At 36.0% G+C, this 21,581-nt stretch overlaps 1 protein-coding gene across 3 annotated transcripts in view; it reads right to left on the reverse strand.

Moving 5' to 3' along the window:
• The window catches only part of MAPK10 (mitogen-activated protein kinase 10), a 312,569-nt gene that overhangs the window by 132,395 nt on the left and 158,593 nt on the right, over positions 1 to 21,581 (reverse strand). For 2 of the 3 annotated variants that reach the window (XM_024574933.4, XM_024574935.4), the window contains exon 3: positions 9,431 to 9,502. In XM_024574933.4, coding sequence (XP_024430701.1) covers positions 9,431 to 9,496 — 66 coding nt within the window. In that variant the 5' untranslated portion in view covers positions 9,497 to 9,502. Of the gene's footprint in view, positions 1 to 9,403; positions 9,503 to 21,581 lie in introns of all 3 variants that reach the window. The other variant, XM_053923049.2, reaches the window with a different exon arrangement.

A 21,581-nucleotide genomic window follows, 5' to 3' on the forward strand; every position in this document is an offset into this window, starting at 1 on the left:
AAAAGAAGGCTTTCTTGCCACTGCCATTTGGTAGGCAGACAGGAAGTCTGAATATAATCTGTTCTGCAAAAAGACTGCATTCTATGTAGACTTGTAAGAAAGGGCCTTGTGCAATGAGTCCCCTTCATCAGCTCAGTTACTAGCTTTAGCTACGAAGCTTTGCAAAGAAAAATGTCCCATATTACTGAACTTATCCTGCAGGTGTCCAAAGCTTTGATTGAATTTTTCTCAAATTTAATAACCTGTATTCCAGAAGCACTCCCTCCCAATCTTCATTTATACATGACTGTCCTATGTTACTGCTAATTAATTTCTGAGGAGAGGAGAAAACACTGAGGTTTAAGAATTTTTAGAGGTTAAGCGTCCTAGGCTTCTTTTGAATGATATAGCTGGAAAATGGCACCGTGCCTGGATTAGTTCTACACTCAATAGCAACAAAACCTTGAACTAGTCATTTTATCCTTTCATTTACTTATTATGTATGAGTATATTCTGTGTATATTGAAAAAAGTATTTGTGCAGTTCACCATAAAACATAGAGGAACATTAAAACCATTAAATCCAGTTTTAAGAACAAATGTCAACTAAATCAGAGGCTGGGAGATGACAATTTTACCAGAACACTTAAGTTATGAATATCTACTTCCTGGAGCACAAAACTTAGTGCCATGTTTCTGGAAGCCAAAGGAAAAAATAATCTCAACACAACAAAACCACAATGAGTGGCGAGTTTTGATTCATTAATCTCATACATTTATCATATAAGTTCATAGGCAAAGTAAGATTTCTCTAGCACTTAATTTCAGGAAGAATGTATTCAATAGTTCTTTCTATAATAAACCTGGAATCAAACAACAGGCATTAGATACAATATTTTTTAATCAAAGACACGAAAAGAAAGGTGAACCAGTATTAATTGCTTACTCACTAAAGGCGAACTTTGTATCCTGTTGTATACTATATTTAACACTAACAACAGCTGAGAAAAGTGGCATGCAGAGTCATTAATTGGCTCAAAGTCTTACAATTATTAATTAGTGATCTGAGTTAATATGAACTGACGTTCATCCAACTCCAAAACATGTTCTCTTTCCCTTTTTTTTTTTACCAAACCACTCACTAGTTTAGCCAAAATAATTTAGAACGATGAAGTTGATTTCTTATGACAAGGTGAGTTATGGGAATAGAGCTTAGAAAATCAAAAGAAATGAATAAATACCATGTTCTCCTTTTATTTATCTCAGTCTAGAGTTTGAACTTAACTCAACATTAAACAACTCAGAGTTGAAGCAGACAATCCGGTGTTGGTGATGAAGAGCTGGGTTTTCAGAACTGCATAGAAATTTAAAGGGCCTAATTTCATTTATTTTTAAACATTTATTGACACTTACTGTATGCCAGGCACTATTAAAGGTGTTATGATATCACATTGATCTGTTTCAATAGGACAGCCAAAATGAATTAGCTACAAAATGCATCTCCAGAAAATTAACTGGTCAATCTGTATTCTTTTAATTTTGTCTTTTGGATACTGAAAAGTCTCAGCCTAAAGTGATGATTCTGCTTTTGGCACAAATGATATTGAGCTAGTCATTCTCATAGTTATGCCTAGCTTATTGAAGTCCTTCATGATGCCACTCCAGGATTGTTACATAAAGTTCCCAGAAACAGTGCCTGCAGTTCTTTTTGTTATGTGTTCAAAAGCATGTGTTTAACCTGTTTTGAATCTGAATCACATTGTTTACATATTAGTTTTTAAAGGGGGAGATTTGAGACAACAATACTTAACGACATTTAGAATTAGTCTTTGCTCTGTTGAGAGCATATTTTCTCCACTGTTTCTTGAAGTGTTACTCCCTAAAGAGGATTAGAGCCTGGCACGTATATAACTGTTGTATTGGATGGGCCCAGAGACAGTTATTCTGTGGAATCAATGACTTATAACAAATCAATAACACAGACAAACTTTAAGACTTAAATTCCATTGTGTAAATATACCATAGTTTTTGGATCCACTCCTTTGCTGATGGGCACTTAGGTTGCTTCCAGTACTTGGCTATTGTAAATTGTGCTGCTATGAACATTGGGGTGCACAGGTTCTTTTGGATTGGTGTTTCAGGGTTCTTAGGGTATAATCCCAGCAGCGGAATTGCTGGGTCAAAGGGCAGTTCCATTTTTAGTTTTCTGAGGAAATTCCATACTGTTTTCCACAGTGGCCTCACCAGTCTGGATTCCCACCAACAGTGCACTAGGGTTCCCTTTTCTCCACATCCTTTCCAACATTTGTTTGTGGATTTGTTTATGTTGGCCACTCTGACAGGTGTGAGATGGTACCTCAATGTGGTTTTAATTTGCATCTCTTTGATGGCTAGTGATGCTGAGCATCTTTTCATATGTCTCTGGGCCCTCTGTATGTCTTCCTTGGAGAAGTGTCTGTTCAAGTCCTTTGCCCATTTTTTAATTGGGTTGTTTGTCTTCCAGGAGTGGAGTTGTGTGAGTTCTTTATATATTCTGAAGATCAGGCCCTTGTCTGAGGTATCATTGGCAAATATGTTTTCCCATACTGTTGGTTCTCTTTGTAATTTAGTGCTGTTTTCTTTAGCCCTGCAGAAGTTTTTTATTTTGATGAGGTCCCATTTGTTTATTCTTTCCTTTATGTCCCTTGCTTTAGGGGACATGTCTGTGAGGATGTTGCTGCATGGAATGTCTGATATTTTCCTGCCAATGTTTTTCTCTAGGACTTTTATGGTGTTATGACTTATATTTAAGTCTTTTATCCATCTTGAGTTTATTTTTGTGTATGGCGTAAGTTGGTGATCGAGTTTCATTTTTTTGCACGTAGCTGTCCAGATCTCCCAATACCATCTGTTGAAGCAATGAGTGGATCCAAAAACTATGGTATATTTACACAATGGAATTCTATGCAGCAGAGAGAAAGAAGGAGCTTCTACCCTTTGCAACAGCATGGATGGAACTGGAGAGCATTATGTTAAGTGAAATAAGCCAGGCGGTAAGGGACTAATACCATATGATCTCACCTTTAACTGGAACATAATAAATAGAAAAAAAAAAAAAGGAAACAAAATATAACCAGAGACATTGAAGTTAAGAACAATCTAACAATGGGCAGGGGGGAGTGGGGAGGGGACAGTGAGGAGAGGGGATTACAGGAACTACTATAAAGGACACATGGACAAAATCAAGGGGGAGGTGCGGAGGGAGGGGGGTTTGGCTGGGGTGGGGTGGAGGGATGGAGAGAAAAGGCACACAACTGTAATTGAATAACAATAAAAAATTAAAATTAAAAAAAGACTTAAATTTAATTGTTATTGTCAATTAAGTGAAAAAGCACACAAATCAATAGTAGAGCTGGCATGGCTCTGCCTGCCAGTTCTTCCTATAAGAAGGAAGGAAACTAGTACTGCTTGGAAATCTGCTAAGCATGGGGCTGATATAAGCACAGGGCCAGACACTGTGCCAGGATGTGCATAAATCATTTTATGTAAGAATTAGTATTCTCAGCTGCAACTGAGAAATCCTAAACTGAGAGTTTTAGCAAAGGGTAAAAACCCAGCTTCCCTAAGAATCCTGATTGAGAAGTCCTGGGAGTTTTATTTTACAACCTTAGCCTTAGTGTCCTTATTTATGGAATAAGGGTAATCTGCTCCCTTTCATCAGTGAGAGTGTTACATGAGATAATCTATGTAAAGTTCTTAGCTTTGGATAAACTTATATGAAACTCTCAACAAAGCTTATTACTATACCTGTAATTATCATTATTATTGAAAATTAGATAACATTTAAAGACACAGAGCTAATTAGCAGTTTTAGAATGTTTTAACCAAATTTGGCCTAAGCCATAATGCCACCCCATGGCATTATGATACTGCTGTAAAATCAGCATGTAACCCATGAGGTTCAGAATGGTCGGGTAATAAAATATTTCATTTCTGTGTCTTCATCTGTGGTAGAGGCAATAGTCTAGGGATAACTGTGTGCTCCACTATGTTTCCCAGCCTCCCTGAAGTCCTGTTGGGGCTATGCAACTATTGCTGGCAAGTGGACAACTGCAGATGTGGCTGGAGTCACCAACATGCCCCCACAATCCATCACTTTTCACACACTCGTATCTTAGCTAGAACATCACAAGCTGGCAAAAGCCTAAATTCCTCAGTCACACGATGGCAGAAGCTGAAATTCCTGACTCATCAGGTAAATGAGAACACTTGGTAACCTGTACTAAACTTTGTATAACAGGAAATAACATTTTGCTCAGGTAAGTCGCTGAGATTTGAGGCCGATCTATTGCTATGGTATGTTTTTCATTCAACAAATATTTACTTTGGTCTTCAAATGCACCATGCAATGTTCTAGGCAGTAATAATATAGAGCTTCTGCCTCCATGGAGCTTAATATTAAATTTTCTCTTAGATCATCAGAGTTGGAATGCTGGCTTCATTATCACAATGATCTAAACTACTGTCACAATGATCTAAGCTAAACAAACTAAATTCATCTTTTGAGCTACATATTCCTAATTTTTCTACAATAAAAAAAGAAATACAAAATAGCAATAATAAATGATATTATATAATCAAGGCAGGTCAAAATTTCCAGACTAATAAGTAAGAATTAAAAAAATAAACGTTACAGGGTGGGTGTAAGAGGTTTTGTTTTATCATAAGGACAGTAAAAAGTCACTTAAGAATCAAAAGGTTTAAAGTTAGTTGTCTGGATTTCAGTAACTTACCTCTAAAATATATATTTGGATTTTTAGGGGAAAAAATAAAGTTTACCAAATGCTACCTTTAAGAACATGAAACATGCCCTGTTTTCACTTATGCAATAAAGAATATTATTCTTAAATATAGTCATATTATTATCATTCTTTCATTGTACATTATAAAAAGATCTAATTAGTTTTTAACTTTAGTAGTTCTACATTCTCCAAAGTCTTGGTTTTCATATATTTGAATACATACTTTTTTAATGGCCTTGACCTTTTTTGGTATAAGTTAGAGATATATAGAGTATATAACCAAGTAAGTATTCATCTTTAGAAAAGATGAGCAAAAGAAGTGTTGAAAGACACAGTCTAAACTAGAAATGATTTTGGAACCCAGAACCAAACTGGACATCATTCATTTTCATTTACTGAAAAATTTATCTGCACAGATAATTCCTGTGCAGAAAAGCAAAATGATCACTTAATATATTTTTCAAAGCATCACATCAGAAGAATAATAAAATTAAAACAGTTCATTTAAAGAATTAGTTGATTACTTAAGAATACTATATAGATCAAGATGAAATATACAAGTTGATGCTTTTTTTATAGAGTATAATTAACCATATACTGAAAATCACAGATATTCTGGGATATTTTACAGCACAACTATTTTTGAACGATATAAGCAATAATTTCATTTAATCTTATTAATACCTCAACCATGACTAATCTTGTAATATTAATAACCTACATTAATATTTGGGTTAAGGCCATTCAACAAGTCCAAACTTTTGTGCTTCAAGCAAACCAAACACATACAAGTAACCAATACAGAAAAGCTCATCATTACAAAACCTAATCTTGGGACCTTTACATTATTTGTTAGCTAATCTTTAGTAACATTGCTAATTCTATTCATTAATTGAATTATTTAATACATTTTTAGAAAAATATCTACCCAAGAAATAAGACATAAATCTGACACTAAATTTACTCTTGAAATTTTGAAATTTGCTATAGCCATCCTCTCAGGCGGGCACATGGAAAAAAAAAAAACTATCGTTAAGCAACACGAAAAACTTATTCATGAAAGTAGGTGTTGGGAACTGCCCTGCCTGGTTTCAGAAGCTGTAAACCCCCATGGGTAAGGCTGAGTAAAAAGACCTTGGGACCATAAGCCACTAAGGAGACAAAGTTTATCTCCCTGGCAGGAGCACCACCTCTGCCCACCTTACTTTACCCTGCTTGGTCCCCAGTGCATGACCGGTTAGCCAATGATGGGTAAGATTCCTCAAGGGAGGGATGACCTACTGACAGGCACAGTCACAAAGAGGCCCTCAGGGAAGGACTTGAGGAGCTATAGAAAAAGGGGGTCATGGACTCTCGCCCCTCCCCTTTGCCATAGCCTGAGTCCTCATTCTGTCTGCAAGAAGTTTCCTAGTCTCTTGGCTACCTTACTTCCCTTGCCTGCCTTCAGCCTGAAACAATGCCGGAGGTGGGTGGGGCCTGTGCTGGAAAGGGTGGATTCCCCAGGGTGATCAGGCCTAAGAAAGAATGCATAAAATCTTGTGAAACCTGCTTTGCTAATACCCTCAATTTAAATGATAAGGGCCCAAGTATGAAAGGAGCTTATTCCCCCAAAGTTTTATGGCCCTTTAGCTATCTGACCCTCAAAATAAGCCCTCAGAGTTCTTTGAATGCTATCTATTGTTTGATCATTACTGCCTAACAGTGATTGAGCTTTAAGCATAAGCCCTGTATTCCTATGCAAATTAAACCCAATAAAAGCCCATTGAGGAAAAGGCTTCTGGCCCTTCTCCTTCGGGATATCTGCCACCTTTCCTCCCCAAGCAGATCATGTCTTGGTAGACTTATTCTCCATGGCAGCTGGGAGGGCCCTGCTGGCGGAGCCCCTGCACAAGTAGGTAGGTTTGTTATCATCCTGATAGTATATATATATAAATGATTCATTTCATGATTCATAATGTGCTGTTTCTACAATAGCGTGTTGTGTCTTTAATAATTCACCCACAGACCGTCCATGCACTGAAGCCCGTACATTGGGATTTTAGAAAGTGAGTGCAAAATTAAATGAAATACCTCAAAGCAGGTGTAGAAGAAAGTCAGAGTCGAGCTCCCTTATATAATACACAAGAGAGGAAACTCCTTAAAAAGAGAGCTAAAAAATTATCTTTCCCTGTTACATGAAAAACTAAAATAGTAAAGAAAAGTTTTATCAGTTTATATTTCAAAACCATATATGACCATTCATTTAAAAAACACCAAGACCCTCAAATATACCCATGGTCAATCTACTGATTCCCTTAAACCACGTTTATATGAAGTCAGCTTCTGAATTTAGTGTTTGTGGATGGGAGACAACCTCTCCAAAAGTCTGAAATGTAAAATCAAGTCCCTGGCCAGGTAGCTCAGTCAGAGCGTCATCCCAATATGACAAGGTTGTGGGTTCTATCTCTGGTCAGGGCACATACATGAATCAACCAATGAATGCATAAATAAGTGGAACAAATAGATGTTTCTCTTCTCTCTCTCTCACCAGTAAATAAAAAGAAAGACAGGGAAGTTGAGTTGGAAGTATAGGGTTAGAAGAGGCAATTTTAAATAGGATAGTCAGGAAAATCTCCCTTAAAAATGACATTTGAGCAAAGCCTTGAAGTGGGTGAAGGAGTGGGTCAAGTGAATAATAAAGGAAGAACATTTCAGGGAGGCATCTCTAGTGGCTACATGGTAAAGACTTGTCTATTTATTATAAGAATTTGAGTTTTTACCACAAGTGAAATGGGAAAACATTGAAAGATTTTTGTTTTGTTTTTAGCCAAAGCATGACATGATTTCACCTGTGTTTTTCAAATATCACTCTTACTGTTTTCAGTACTATTTGGGGGTAAGCTAAATTAGAAGCTCTTGCAATAATCTAGACAAGAAGTAATGGTCTTTTAGATCAGACTGGTAATGGAGAGAATGACAAGAAGTGGTGAGATTCCAGATATATTTTGAATGTAGAGCTAACAGAATTTGCTGACAGATTGGATGTGAAGTGTTGCCCAAAAATGACTCCAAAGATTTTGTGCTAACCAACTGGAAAGACGGATTTAGCATTTACTCAATTAGAGCAGAGGAATTTTGGAGGAAAGATCAAGAGCTTAGTTTGGAATGTACGTAGTTTGATATGCCTCTTAGACGTCTAAGCAGAGCTGAGAGGTAGAACAGGCAGTTGAATCTACAAGTCAGGTTCTGGGGAAAGGTTCAGGTAGGACATAGAGCTGCAGTAGTATTCCAGATATTGATAATATCTAAAACACTGGAACTCAATGGGAGCTCCAGAAGAGTAAATGTAAATTTGTTTAAAATGTAGTTATTTATTTAACAAACCTATTTTCCATCACTATTCTCAGTGCTCTGCAAGTATCAACTAATTTAATTTTCATAACTGTAGAAGATCAGTCATATTATTTTCCCCTTTTTCCACATAAGGAAACAAGCACAGAGAGGCTAATTTGCTCAAGGTTACAACTAAATGGCTAATAAGTGGTAGAGCTACAATTTCTAGCCAAGATATCTTGTCCAGACTCAGAGTTCTTAGAAGAGAAGTTATCTGCAGGCCTTAAGACTCAGTCACTACATCTGGGGGTCTGGAAGATGAGGCAGATCAATAAATCTTATTCATAGCAGGTAACACATTTTACTTTTTCACAGCAATTCTATGCTTGGGGAGAGTAAATGCACCAATGTTTTGTTTCCCTTTATGTTTTTGTATATTTTCTATAATAATCAAATACTAATAGAATCAGAAAAGATTGTATTAAGATAATAGAAGCTGCAGAGTAATTTTTTAAACCTTGTTTCAGTGGACGTGTATCATTCTCCACTTACAGCACAGATAATGAGAAAAAACAATGAAAATTATTACAGAAAAACTGATGCAAAGTTCTCTGCTGGGGGAGTAAATAGAGTTACCATAAAATTTATTTTTCAAGAACCATTCCTGAAAATAAAAGGGAGCACTATTAATTGCACATTGACAAAAGGCTTAGGTTAGGACTTCCCTAAACATACCTAAACGTACCCTGAACATATGTAATAAGCATAGACACCTCAGGCAGCCTCTTTCTTATGAACAGAGTTCATATGAATATAAGAGAACAGTCTCTTACCTGACCCATTCACACTACCAATCATTGTGGACGCCTTCTTACTGATCATTATAGGTGAAATTTATTTATTAAGTTTATTATTTTTTTGTCATTATTGTTGTTTAGATTTTATTATTGATCTGCATGTTATAGCATATGAGTATTGGGGCTCCTCTATCTGGGGCTCATCAGCCCCTAGGTTGAGGAATAACAGAGATTTCAGCTCTTTTCATGATTAAAGCCTCATTTCAAAGATTTGAAAAGAAATATTAAAAATGTTAAGTATGAGCGAAACCTAGTCAGAAACTACTTTACACAATGATTAAATACTATACTCATAATCATTAAAAAAAAATCTCTTCATTCTTATTCTAACTTAAATGAACTAGGGAGAAAAAAAAACATCTCAGTATCCATTTCTATTTCCCACGCTACTTTTAATATTACATATGTACTGAATTTGGTGTGGAATATGTGCAGGATGGATGGCAAAATGGAAATATAAGGGAATATACTGTACCTTGTTTTACCTGTAAGGAACACACACCTGACAAAAGGCAATTTTCACATCCAAGGTTGGTTCACTGCAGTAGTACAGTAAATGGAGGCTCATAAATACCTATAGAAAAAAAGAAGGGGCATGAATTTCCAATTCATTCATTCCTAATTATTCATTATTAAATAGTATAAACTTTAATATAATTTGAATTATACACAAGGTGTTATGTACAATATATTTCAGCATAATCCCTATGCAGACTATAACTAGAAACTTTTCATAAATTGTAAATATTAAATAATAAGATAAGGTAAAAATGACCTATCTTATGTAATAATTGACATCATCATAATCATAAAGAAAGAAATAAGAATTTGGGTATACCTAATGAATTAAAGGTAAGTGTATCCTATCTATTATACAGCAATTTAAGTTGTAGGCTTGTAATTTAAAAAATTCCCAAATATATTTTCAAGAGTTTATATAAGGATGTTTATTGAAGAAAAAAGGACTATTAATTAAAATGTAATTTATAATAAAATTACATTCAGGAATTGGAATAATTGAATTAGAGCTTATGATAATATACATTGCTTTGTTTAATAACCATATAACCTCAGACTAGAGAAAATAGGGCATTATATTAACATCTGTTTAATCTTGGTGGTAAGTATAAATATTTCAACTATATTATTTTCTGTATGTTTACAATATTTTATAATTCTGTAAAGTTTTATGGAGAGGATAAAAATTATCTAATGGTGTAAATGCTAAATTGGGCACTGGGTTATTGGGAATGATGAGGCAGCATGAGAGAAACCCAACTGAAATCTTAGTTCAGTTAAATTTGTTCAGTGTTTATTGTGTGCAAGACACAATTCTGTGAGATTAAAGAATTTTAAAACCACATTGATACAAGACTTGTTTCTGGCAATATGAAAGATTAGATATCCTGAAAACCACTCTCAAAGCAAAACTTGGAAAGTTAGATGAAATATACAAGACAGCTTTTAAAGTGCGTAGCTGAGCTGCCTAAAAAAGGCAAGAAAATTTCTGAGGTGTTGAAGACAATGTGAAAGCATTCATGGAGAGAAGTAAATGAGCTAAAGCTGCCACTTGTCCCACGCTATCTGCTGATGTCTGAGGACTAGAACTTTAGTTTTTAAAGGGCAGCATGCAGAGTACAGGAAATAAAGCTTAGAACCTATCTATGGTGGTTAAGTCCCACTGGAGACACCTACAAAAATTTCTGATAGGAAGTTTTAAACACACTTCTGAAGCAAGCAAAACAATCCCAGAAGAAAGGTCTGAACTGCAAGAAAGAAAAAATGTTTGACATTGGAACTTGTGCAGATTTTTTAAATTTAAGAAAGAAGAACAAGAATAGGTAAGACATTCTTGAAGAACAAGGTGGGCATTTGTCTGTGAGGGGTAAGAGAGAATTGCTCTCCCCACAGATCAAGGTTTATTTTAAAGTTCTCTAAGTAAAGTTATGTGGGGTTGATGCAGAGGTAGACCATCAATTAAAGGAATAGAGAGCCCAGAAACACATATACACATATGGAAACTGACAATGTTATATTGTGTTAATATAGTCACTTAAACCCAATTATATTAAAGATATCTGGGGGTAAAAAAAACTATGAATTAAATCCTGCTGAGACAATTGGTCATGAATACGAGGGAGTGGAGGGAGAAAGCGCACCCCTGTTGGGAAACAATTCTCCATGGGCCTCTCACATTTCTTCATGACTTGCAAACAGAAGCATTGGATGCCTTTATTGCAGACTATCTTCTTAAGGAATGTTATACAACACACAGCCTTGGAAGAGAAAGACAGTATCTCCTTCTGAAGCGAAGGCCAATTTTGATTACTTTCGAGTATAATATAGATAAGGTCTCCCTTCTGGGGCAAAGGTAAGGCATGTTTACTACCCATTATAAAAGATTTAGATTCCCTTAGGTTGGGGTTCATCTTCAACATAAACCCGTGTGCTGTAGTCACTTGACCTTCTCTGAGGCACCCTGTGGGAACTGGGGCCTGAGAAATTGTCAGTAATGCTGACACTCTAGCTACTGCTATTGATGTAACCCAGGAATCTTGTGTCTTCTGCCAGTAGCCTGGAAACCGCGGCAGGCTAATTTGCAAGTACTGTAACATCTCAGACTCTGCAGAGTTCTTGGCCACCCCCAGTGCATATCGTATGAAAAAGCAATTCCAGGAGGATTAAAATTTGTAGGAAAGGTCAAACTTTAAATATTATAGAAGGAAATGTAGTTGGACATCTGAGAAATACATCATAATTAAAATATATGTTAAATTACACAGAAAATTATTAATAAAATGGGCTATTTAAAATTTTTCATTTATGTTTATGACAAAATCCAATACAGAAAAAAGTATGCTACAAATTTACAAAAGATATTTGAAATACATATAACCAGTGGAAGATTTATCCAGAATCTATAAAAGGCTGCTAAAAGACAAAAAGAAAAAAGACAAAGAATGGGCAAGAAAAAATAAAAGAGTGAGCAAAAAATATGGAAAACGTTTAGTAAAAAAAGAAACATATGTATAAATTAAAACTGCATTGAGATACTATTTTATACTCATCAAATTGTTAAAAGCTGAAAACTATGATAACATTCAATATTTTCAAAGTGATGGATCAGGTGGAAATATGTATACACTACTGATAGGTTTGGCAACCGGAACAACCCCATTTAGAGGGAAAAGAGCATTATATAGTGAAGTGCACAGCCTGCCTACCACCCGACAATCCACTTCTATACATATTCCCAAAGAAACTCTTGTCTTTTGCCACCAGTATATGTGGAAAAGGCAGTTCATTAGGATATTTTTGTAACAACAAAATAAATAATTAAAATTTAAACTGGAAAAAATATTCATAGCGAGAACAACGTATAAATAAACCGTGGTATATTCATTTAGTGGAATACCATGCAGCAGTGAAATGGTTGAATAAAAAAACAGATCTCAACATGACAAAATGTCTTAATTATGTTAAGCAAACAAAAAAAAAACTCATGTTAATTTAAATTATGAAAGTTCCAAAATATACCCAACTACATATTTATTCTTTAGGAATACTTTTTTGGTATGACAAAACTATAGAGAAAATCAGAATTAAAAAAATGCAAAATTCAAGGGACTGGATGGCTCTCCTGGGCATGGGAAGAATGCCACCAGGAAGGAGCATACAGGGGTTTTCCAAGGTGTTCTTTATTCAATTTTATTTTACTTTTTTAGTTTATTTTACTTTATTTTATTTAACTTTATTATTGTTGTTGACTCTGTACAGATGTCCCCACTTCCTCCCTCTTGCCCATATTCACTCAGCCCCAGACCCATTTCCCTCTGGCCATCACCACATTGTTGTCTGTGTCTGTAGTTTATGCCATATGCTCTTTGGCTAATCTCTTCACCTTCTTTTATCCAGTCCCCCCACACCCCTCCCTCTGACAGCTGTCAGTTTCAAGTATCCATGCCTCTGTTTGTATTTTGTTTGTCAGTTTTATTTTTCATTAGATTTCACATGAGTGAAATCATATGGTATTTCTCTTTCACCAACTGGCTTATTTCACTTAGCATAACAATCTCCAGGTCCATCTACACTGTTACAAAAGGTAGGAGCTCCTTCTTTTTATGGGTGTATAATATTCCATTGTGTAAATGTACTACAGCTTTTATATCCACTCATCTACGGATGGGCTCAAAAGTATGCTTTATGTCTATTTCTTCTAGCTGGGTGGTGAAGTCATACATGTTTGTTTCATTATTATTCTTTTTTCTAAAGCCCTATATATATTAATTATATACTATTTAATATGTCTGAAATATTTCATAATAAAGTTCAAGTGACACATGAAAATTGTGGTCCTTCATTCCACTGGGCATTGTTGTCTATGTACAGATGTTTGGTACTAATACATGCAAAATAGCAAATGACAGGAAATGATCTTAAGAACAAATGCTGAGGACTGTAACACAGGACAATAGAACTGTTTGAAGAAACCAGTAAACTACTGAATAAAGAAATTCTGGATCTTTTCTACTTCTACACTTTCTGTTATATGAGAAAATAAATTCTCCCATAAGATAAAATTCCTAAAATATTAAGTAAAAAGTAAGAAAACAATAAAAGAAACAATTTACCTGTCAACTTGTAATCTATGAGATTTTATTGCATTTCCATAAGATTTATGTAAAATTTTTTACCTCTACTTATTTAATTTTTTAAATTTAATTTCAATTCAGGTATGTTACACACAGCAACAATGGACAGTTTTTAAGTATACAGTGTTAACAAATGCATAGATTCGTGTAACTTGCATTCCAATGAAGATAAAGAATACTCTGGAAACCTTAGTTCCCCACCCCTCATGCACAAATGTTCTAACTTTGTTTTATTATAGATTACTTTTTCTTGTCCTAGAACTCATATGAGTGAAGTTATTCAGTATGTACTCTTTTCTTGTTGGGCTTCTTTTGCTCAGCGACATGCTTTTAGTATTCACCCATGTTGGCATATCAGTAGTTATTCCTTTTTATTGCTGAGTAAATGAGGTATCACAGTTTGTCCATTCTGCCTTTGGACATTTCAGGTGCTTCTACTTTTGGATGTTAATAATGCTGCATGAACATTTATGTACATGTATTTTTGCATATATATGTTTACATTTCTCTTTTGTTTGTTGGGAATTTTGTGATTACTGTTTCAATTTCACTAGATGTAATCTGTCTATTCAGATTCTCTGATTCTTCCAGATTTAGTTTTACAAGATTGTATGTTTCTAGGAATTTATCCATTTCATCCAGGTTTTTCAGGTTTTTTGGCATATAGTTGTTCATAATATTTTCTTACATTCCTTTGTATTTCTTTGGTATCAGTTGTTATTTCTCCTTTTTAATTTCTGATTTTATTTATTTGGGTCATTTTCTTTTTTTTTTTCTTGATTAGTCTGGTTAATCAAGAAAAAAAGATTTGTCGGTCTTGTTTATATTTTCAAAGAACCAGGATTCATTCTTTGGATCATTTTTTTAGACTCAATTTCATTTATTTCTGTGCTGATCTTTATTATTTCCTTCCTTCTATTCACTTTGGGTTTTTTTGTTGACCTTTTTCAAGTTCTTTTAAGTGTGAAGTTAGATTTTTTATTTGAGTTTTTTCTTATATTTTGAGATAGGCCTGTGTTACCATAAATTTCCCTCTTAGGATTGCTTTCCTATTGTCCCACAGATTTTGGATTGTTGTATACTCATTTTCATTTATTTCCAGGTATCTTTTGAATTCTTCCTTGATCTTGCTGTTGACTCATCAATTGTTTAATAACACATTATTTAGCTTCCATGATTTGCATGTTCTTCAGTGTTCTTCTTGTGATTGATTTCTAGTTTCATAGCATTGTGGTGAGAGAAGATGTTCAATATGATTTCAATCGTTTTAAATTTATTGAGATTTGCTTTCTGTCCTATCATGTAGTCTATCCTAGAAACCATTCCAGGTGTTATTGAAAGTATGTATATTCTGCTAGTTTGGAGTAAAATGTTATGAAGATATCAATTTAATCCATTTGATCTAGCGTGTCATTTAAGACCACTGTCTCCTTGCTGATTTTCTCTCTGGAATATCTGTCCATTGAAGTCAATGGGATGTTAAAATCCCCACCTATGACTGTATTCCTGTCAGTCTCTCCCTTTATCCCCATCAAGATTTGATTCACATATTTAGATGCTGCTATGTTGGGTGAGTACATGTTTACTAGTGTTATATCCTCTTGTTGGATTTTTCCCTTTATCATCATGTAGTGTCTTTCTTTGTCTCTTACTATAGCATTGATTTTAAGTCTGTCAGATATAAGTATTGCTACTCCAGCATTTTTTCCTTTTCATTTGCATAAAGTATCTTTTTCCATTCCTTTACTTTTAGACTGTGTGTATCTTTCAATCTGAGATGGGTCTCTTAAAGGCAGCATGTATATGGGTCTTATTTTCTTATCCATTCAGCTACCCTATGTCTTTTGGTTGGAGCATTTAAGCCATTTACATTTAAGGTGATTATTGATAGATATGTGGGTAGTGTCATTTTATTGTGAGACTATTTTCCTCTGTTTTTATTTCTTTCTCTTTTCTTCTTTTACTTCGTAAAGAAAGCCCTTTAACATTTGTTGCAGTACTGGTTTGGTTTAATAAACTCCTTTAGCTTTTCCTTGTCTGGGAAGCTCCTTATTTCTCACCGACTTTAAAAGATAGCCTTGCTGGATAAAGTAGCCTTGGTTTTAGGTCCTTGCTTTTCATCACCTTGAGTATTTCATACCACTCCCTTCTGCCATGAAATGTTTCTGGTTGACAAATCAAATGACACTCCAATTGGTGTTCCCTTGTATGTAACTACCTGCTTTCCTCTTGCAGCTTTTAGGATTCTCTGTCTTTAAGCCATGTCATTTCAATTATGTTGTGTCTGGGTGTAGGCCTCTTTGGATCTAACTTGTGTGGGATTCTCTTAGCTTTCTGGACATGTGTGTCTTTTTCCTTCACCATATTAGGGAAGTTTTCAGTCATTATTTATTCAAACAATTTCTCAATCTCTTGCTCTCTTCTCCTTCTGTTATTCCCATTATGCTGATGTTATTGTGTTTCATGTTGTCCAAAATGTTTCTTAAGCTCTTGTCATTTTTTAAAATTCTTTTTCTATTTGCTGCTTTGCCTAGGTGTTGTTTTCTACCTTGTCTTCCAAATCACTCATTTGATCCTCTGCCTCATCTAACCTATTGCTTATTCCTTCTAATGTATTATTTATTCTGGATATTGCATTCTTTATTTCTGACTGCTGCTTTTTTATAGTTTCTATGTCTTTTTTAATGCTGGTGAGTATCCTTATAATCATTACTCTAAACTCTCAATCTGATAAATGATTGCCTCCATTTCTAGTTTTTCTTCTCAACAACTCTCTTGTTCTTTCATTTGGGACCTTTCTCTTTGTCTTACCATTTTGGCTGCTTCTTTCTATTTTCTGCCTTAGCTGTTAAACTAATCAAGTTATAATCCTCAGCTGAGTTTAAGCTGCACAGGGCATTGCAGGTGGGGCTATTACTTCCCCTCAGACTGATACCATTTGGACAGGAGTGCTCACCCTGAGAAATATGACTTTTGCAACATGGGAAATGAAACAGCATAGGGATCCTGGTGGCTGTCCCTTCAGTTCTCACCCCAGAGACAGCAACCTCAGATTCTCTTCAAGCATCTCTAGTCCACTCTGTTCTCCCTTAGCCAGCACCCAGAGTAAGTGACTACAAATGAAATTTTGTGTGTTGGCCCTTTAAGAAACTGTCTGCATCTCTACTATCTCTGCCTGGCAGATAGAAACCCTGCTGTTTTTCACAGCTGGATGTTATCTGGGTTCCTTTCTGGTTCTGATGCTGTAGGCCGTGGAGCCCAGCTTTGAGTATCACCCCAGACTTCTCAGACTGAACCCCCTGGCTGCTGAAATATCCCTCCAGATCTTCAGCTGCCACCCATGGGAGGCCAGCCAGCCCTCTCAAATCTCCTCCACACTCCCAACCAGTCTCCTTGTGGTGAAGTGGTATCTTCTCTCTGTCCTTGGTTATAAGTCTTCTCTCTAGCTAGTGTTCAGTTATGCAGGATGATTTCTCTACAATTTAGTTGTACTTTCAGATTGGTCCTGGGAGGAGATTAGTGTAGCTTCCACTCATTCCTCCACAATCTTGGTTCTCCACAACTCTAGGAAGAGGGGCCTTGATGGAGTGGTCAGACAATGGCCTTTCCATATTGATGATACTGGGCTGCATGAGAACCATGCACACTGGGCAAGAAAAATAGCTCCAGGCAGAAGAAACCATGCATGCAGTAGCCTGAGGGAAGATGGTGTTTGACATTTTGTCACTCATTAAAATAAGAGGCTGTGTCTTCAGAAGAAGGCCCAAATCACTGCAAAGTAGAGTTGCTTAGACAGTGTTCCTTGACACTGGGGGGGTTTCTGTTCTTGGCCATCTTCTCACTAAATTCATTTATCATACTGTGATAAATGAAGACATAGAAGTGAAGACAGTTTTTACTTTTTTCTTTCCAATCTGCTATTTCTTGCCTAATTGCCCTACATCTGGTACAATGTTGAATAGAAATAATGAGATAATGATTATGTTTGCTGATGATCTCAGATATATTTACATATTTACATTCAAAGTAATCATTGATGTCATTGAATTTGTGAACCATTGTACATTTGTTCTGTATTTTACTCCTATATTCTTTTTTCCATTTATCTTCCTTCCTAGCCTTGTTTGAAAGAACTGAGTAGCTTTTTGTTCTAGAATTTACAATCTGCATTTTAAATTTTAAGTAATCTAGCTTTAAATAATATTATTCTCCTTCACATATAATTTTAAAAACTTGCAATAGTCTTACTTCAATTTTCCCCTCCAGTCCTTTGAACTATTGCTGTCATGAATTTTACTTACACATATTTTATAAACTCTATAACACATTGCCCTCATTTTTGCTTTAAATAGACAATTTTATATTAAAGAAATTAAGAATTACAAAGTAAAGTATTTTATATTTACTCACATATTTTCAGTTATAGTCCTTTAACACCTTTCTTTAAGTTTATTTTCAGCATTTGTGTTTTTGGTGTTATTATAAATGGTTTTATAATTTTATTTCCATTTTCCAAATACTCATTTTCATCATTGAAAATATGTTGTCCCATTGTTGTGTCATTATCTTGTAGCATGCATTAAATGGGGAAATGACCTTCCAGCCACTCTTCAATATTTTCTTGTCTTCCCACAGCATTTTGTTCATGGTTTTAGTGTGAGTATCTTGTAATATTGTGACTTTTCATTCATATATCTGTTCCATGCTACATTACTACCTTCTCAGGAAAGTGATTATGTTTTATTCATGTTCACATCTGCAGGGACTGGTACTATTCTTAGTATATCATTAATGTCAAGCAAATGTTTATTCAATAAAAGGAGGATCAAATTTAAAAGATTTCTTTCCTTCTATAGCACAAATTTAAGTATTTTCATTATCTCCTCATACTGAATCCTGTCAATTTTCAGTAAATTTGATGATAAAAAACTAAGAATGAGCAGGTTGCAGTAGTGGAAGAATAACAAAGTCCAGCACAATGACTTCAGAAGTGCTGCCCAACAGGACTGTCTTCATTCTCTACTGCTGAGCTGGACATGTGGGAAATAATAACATCCAGCCCACCACCTGAAATTAACAACATATTTTAATTTTTAATGAATGAAGAATCTTGCTATGGAAAGCAAGCACCATGACCTACACTGGTTTGCATTACAAAGGCTTCAAATTTAGCACAATGACTAAGTAACCCAGTCACTGCACAGCCTTCTTGTTCCACAAAGGGACATTAAAAAAAATATTCAGTATGATAATCTCAGTGAATTACAGTAAACTAGTTTAGTAATTATATTTGACAGCATGACAGAGAGCATTTGGCACCATTGCACAGAAACAAGTGGCAGGGCATTACCTCCATATCAGTTTAAAGTGAAATTAGTGACAATATCTTGGTACAATATAGGACCCGCAAGTAGTTGAAATGAGAGGGGATAATAATTGGGGAGAATAGTGCTTTCAATTACTGGTTGTTCTTCTGGGAAAAGCCCCATATGTGCATTCCTTGCTGTGCACTGTACTGAGTTTCTTCTCATTACATGCCTATATGAGTTAATGGTCACTCTAAGCAAAGCAGTAAGCCAAGTTGTGTGAATGAAATACACTTAAGAATTTATTAGGTTGAACTTGTAGAGAGCAGCTGCTATGAAAGAATAAAACTATGATGTATTTTAATAGTATAGATCAATACTTAGATTCTTTTATATGTGAAATGTGCCAACTAAACCACAGGAGGTTTGAGAACCTTCACAGATGCAAAAAATCAAATTGTTCTGGGCAATTCCAGGCTGCCACAGTTTGTCACTGAAATGCAATCTGTACAAGGGAAAACCAAATGATCTACTGATAACCAAAAAAAGAAAAAAGAAAGAATTTATAGTTCAGCAGTTTCTAAGCTAAATTGGTATTTAACGAAGTCATTATCTATAAATTAGTTTTGCATTTCTTACAATGATTCTCTTAGCAGTCTACAAGCATACATACAGATTTCATTGTCAATTACAAAAACATTCTGTCTCCCCTATGCCCAAAAATATTCTCCCAGCTATTGCAAACAAAAAAAGGAAAGAAAAGTGAATATACCTTGAAAATGGTAATTATATTTTCAAATGCTGATATAGAAAATAGAATTAAATTTAATTTCCTATTAAGAATGGTGCATATGCTCACTTTTAGATATTATTAATATTATACTTCCAGTCAAGATTGGCATGGCTAGCCTCCTCGCACAACCACATCAAAATCATAACTAAAATATAGAACAACCATCACCCAGAACCAGTAGAAATTGAGTTGAATGGAAGTCTGATAACTACAGAATTAAAGAAACCACATCCGTTCAGACTAAGGGTACGGAGGGTGCAGATGCAGAACAGGCCGATCCCACACCCAGGTGTAGTGGATAAAAATTCAGGAGGAATATCTTGGGAGTGAGGAGCTCCAGCCCCTTACCAGGCACTCCAGGCCAGGGTTCCAGTACCAGCAATATAAGTCCCCAAGACTTCTGGCTGCAAAATCCAGCAAGTATTGAGTCAATGGAAGAAACTTCTAGAGTCCCAAGCAGTTCCTCTTAAAAAACCCACACACAGAGTCACCTACTCGAACTCACTCCAAAGAGCTCCAGTACCAGGGTAGCAGCTTGAAAGGCACCAGTGGCATAAAGGGAGAAACTGAAGTGTCTAAGCATCAAGGCCACAGAAGCCATTGTCTTGTTTCTGAATCCTCCCACCACAGAGCCATAGAGCCACAGACCCCTCAGGCTGGTGCCGTAACTAAGACTCCATCAACCTGGCTAGCACTGTTTGACCCATCCCAAAGATCCCCAGAGATTCTGCTCCACCCAACTTACGGGCCCAACCAAGCTGCTTTTCCACATGAATGGTCTTGGCTCATGCTTCACAACTTCCTAAATCCTCTAAAACAAGCAACAGCCACCCTCAGTGAGTACCCAGCCCCCATACCTCTTGCAAAGTGGCTCCAGGACTTGCACTGGCAGCAGCGAGCCTAGATGAACTGCTTGGCTTCACCTGGGAATCCAGAAGCCCAGTGCAATTAGCAACCATCTCAGATAGCTTTATAGCTCAGGCAGAATGGCCCCAGGCAAAATACAACTGAGGGCTGACCTTGACCTGTACCACCTGGGAAACCCCAGAGTTTGCACACCCAATGGACAGTTATAGACCATGTCAGAGCACCACCACCCTGCCCCTGCACAGCCGATCCTCCACAGAGGGCAAAGGTTGGTGGTCAGTGGTCACAGCCAGTCCTTGCAGCTGACTGGCCTGTGTAAATCCCTCCCATTGACTGCCAACAGCAATCAAAGCTCAACTATAAGAGGAGGGTGTATTCAGCCCACACAATGGAGACACCTCAAGTACCCAACTTGGGTGATAGGGGAGGCTGTTCCACTGGACCCAGCAGGACGCCTAATATATTAGGCCAGACTACCAAGAATGGAGTCAAAGCAGCTCTAACTAATACATAGAAATAAACACGCAGAGGCTGCCAAAATGAGGAATCAAAGAAACGTGACCCAAGTGAAAAAAAAAATATCAAAACTCCAGAAAAACAGCTAAATGAAGGAGATGAGCAATCTATCAGATGCAGATTTCAAAACACTGGTTATAAGGATGTTCAATGAACCTAGTAAGGACCTCAACAGCATAAAAAAGACCTAGTCAGAAACAAAGGATACACTAATTGGAATAAAGAACAATTTACAGGGAAACAACAGTAGAGTGGATGAAGCCAAGAATCAAATCAACAATTTGGAACATAAGGAAGCAAAAAACAAGTATGCAGTACAACAAGAAGAAAAAAAGAATCTAAAAAATGAGGACAGTATAAGCAGCCTCTGGAACAACTTCAAGAGGTCCAAAGTTCATATTATAGGGGTCCCAAAAGGAGAATAGAAAGAGCAAGAAATTGTAAATCTACTTAAAAAATGAAAGAAAACTTCCCTGATTTGGTGATGGAAATAGACATGCAAGTCCAGGAAGCACAGAG

Source organism: Desmodus rotundus, chromosome 4, assembly GCF_022682495.2.
Source record: "Desmodus rotundus isolate HL8 chromosome 4, HLdesRot8A.1, whole genome shotgun sequence".
Classification (NCBI taxonomy): domain Eukaryota; kingdom Metazoa; phylum Chordata; class Mammalia; order Chiroptera; family Phyllostomidae; genus Desmodus; species Desmodus rotundus.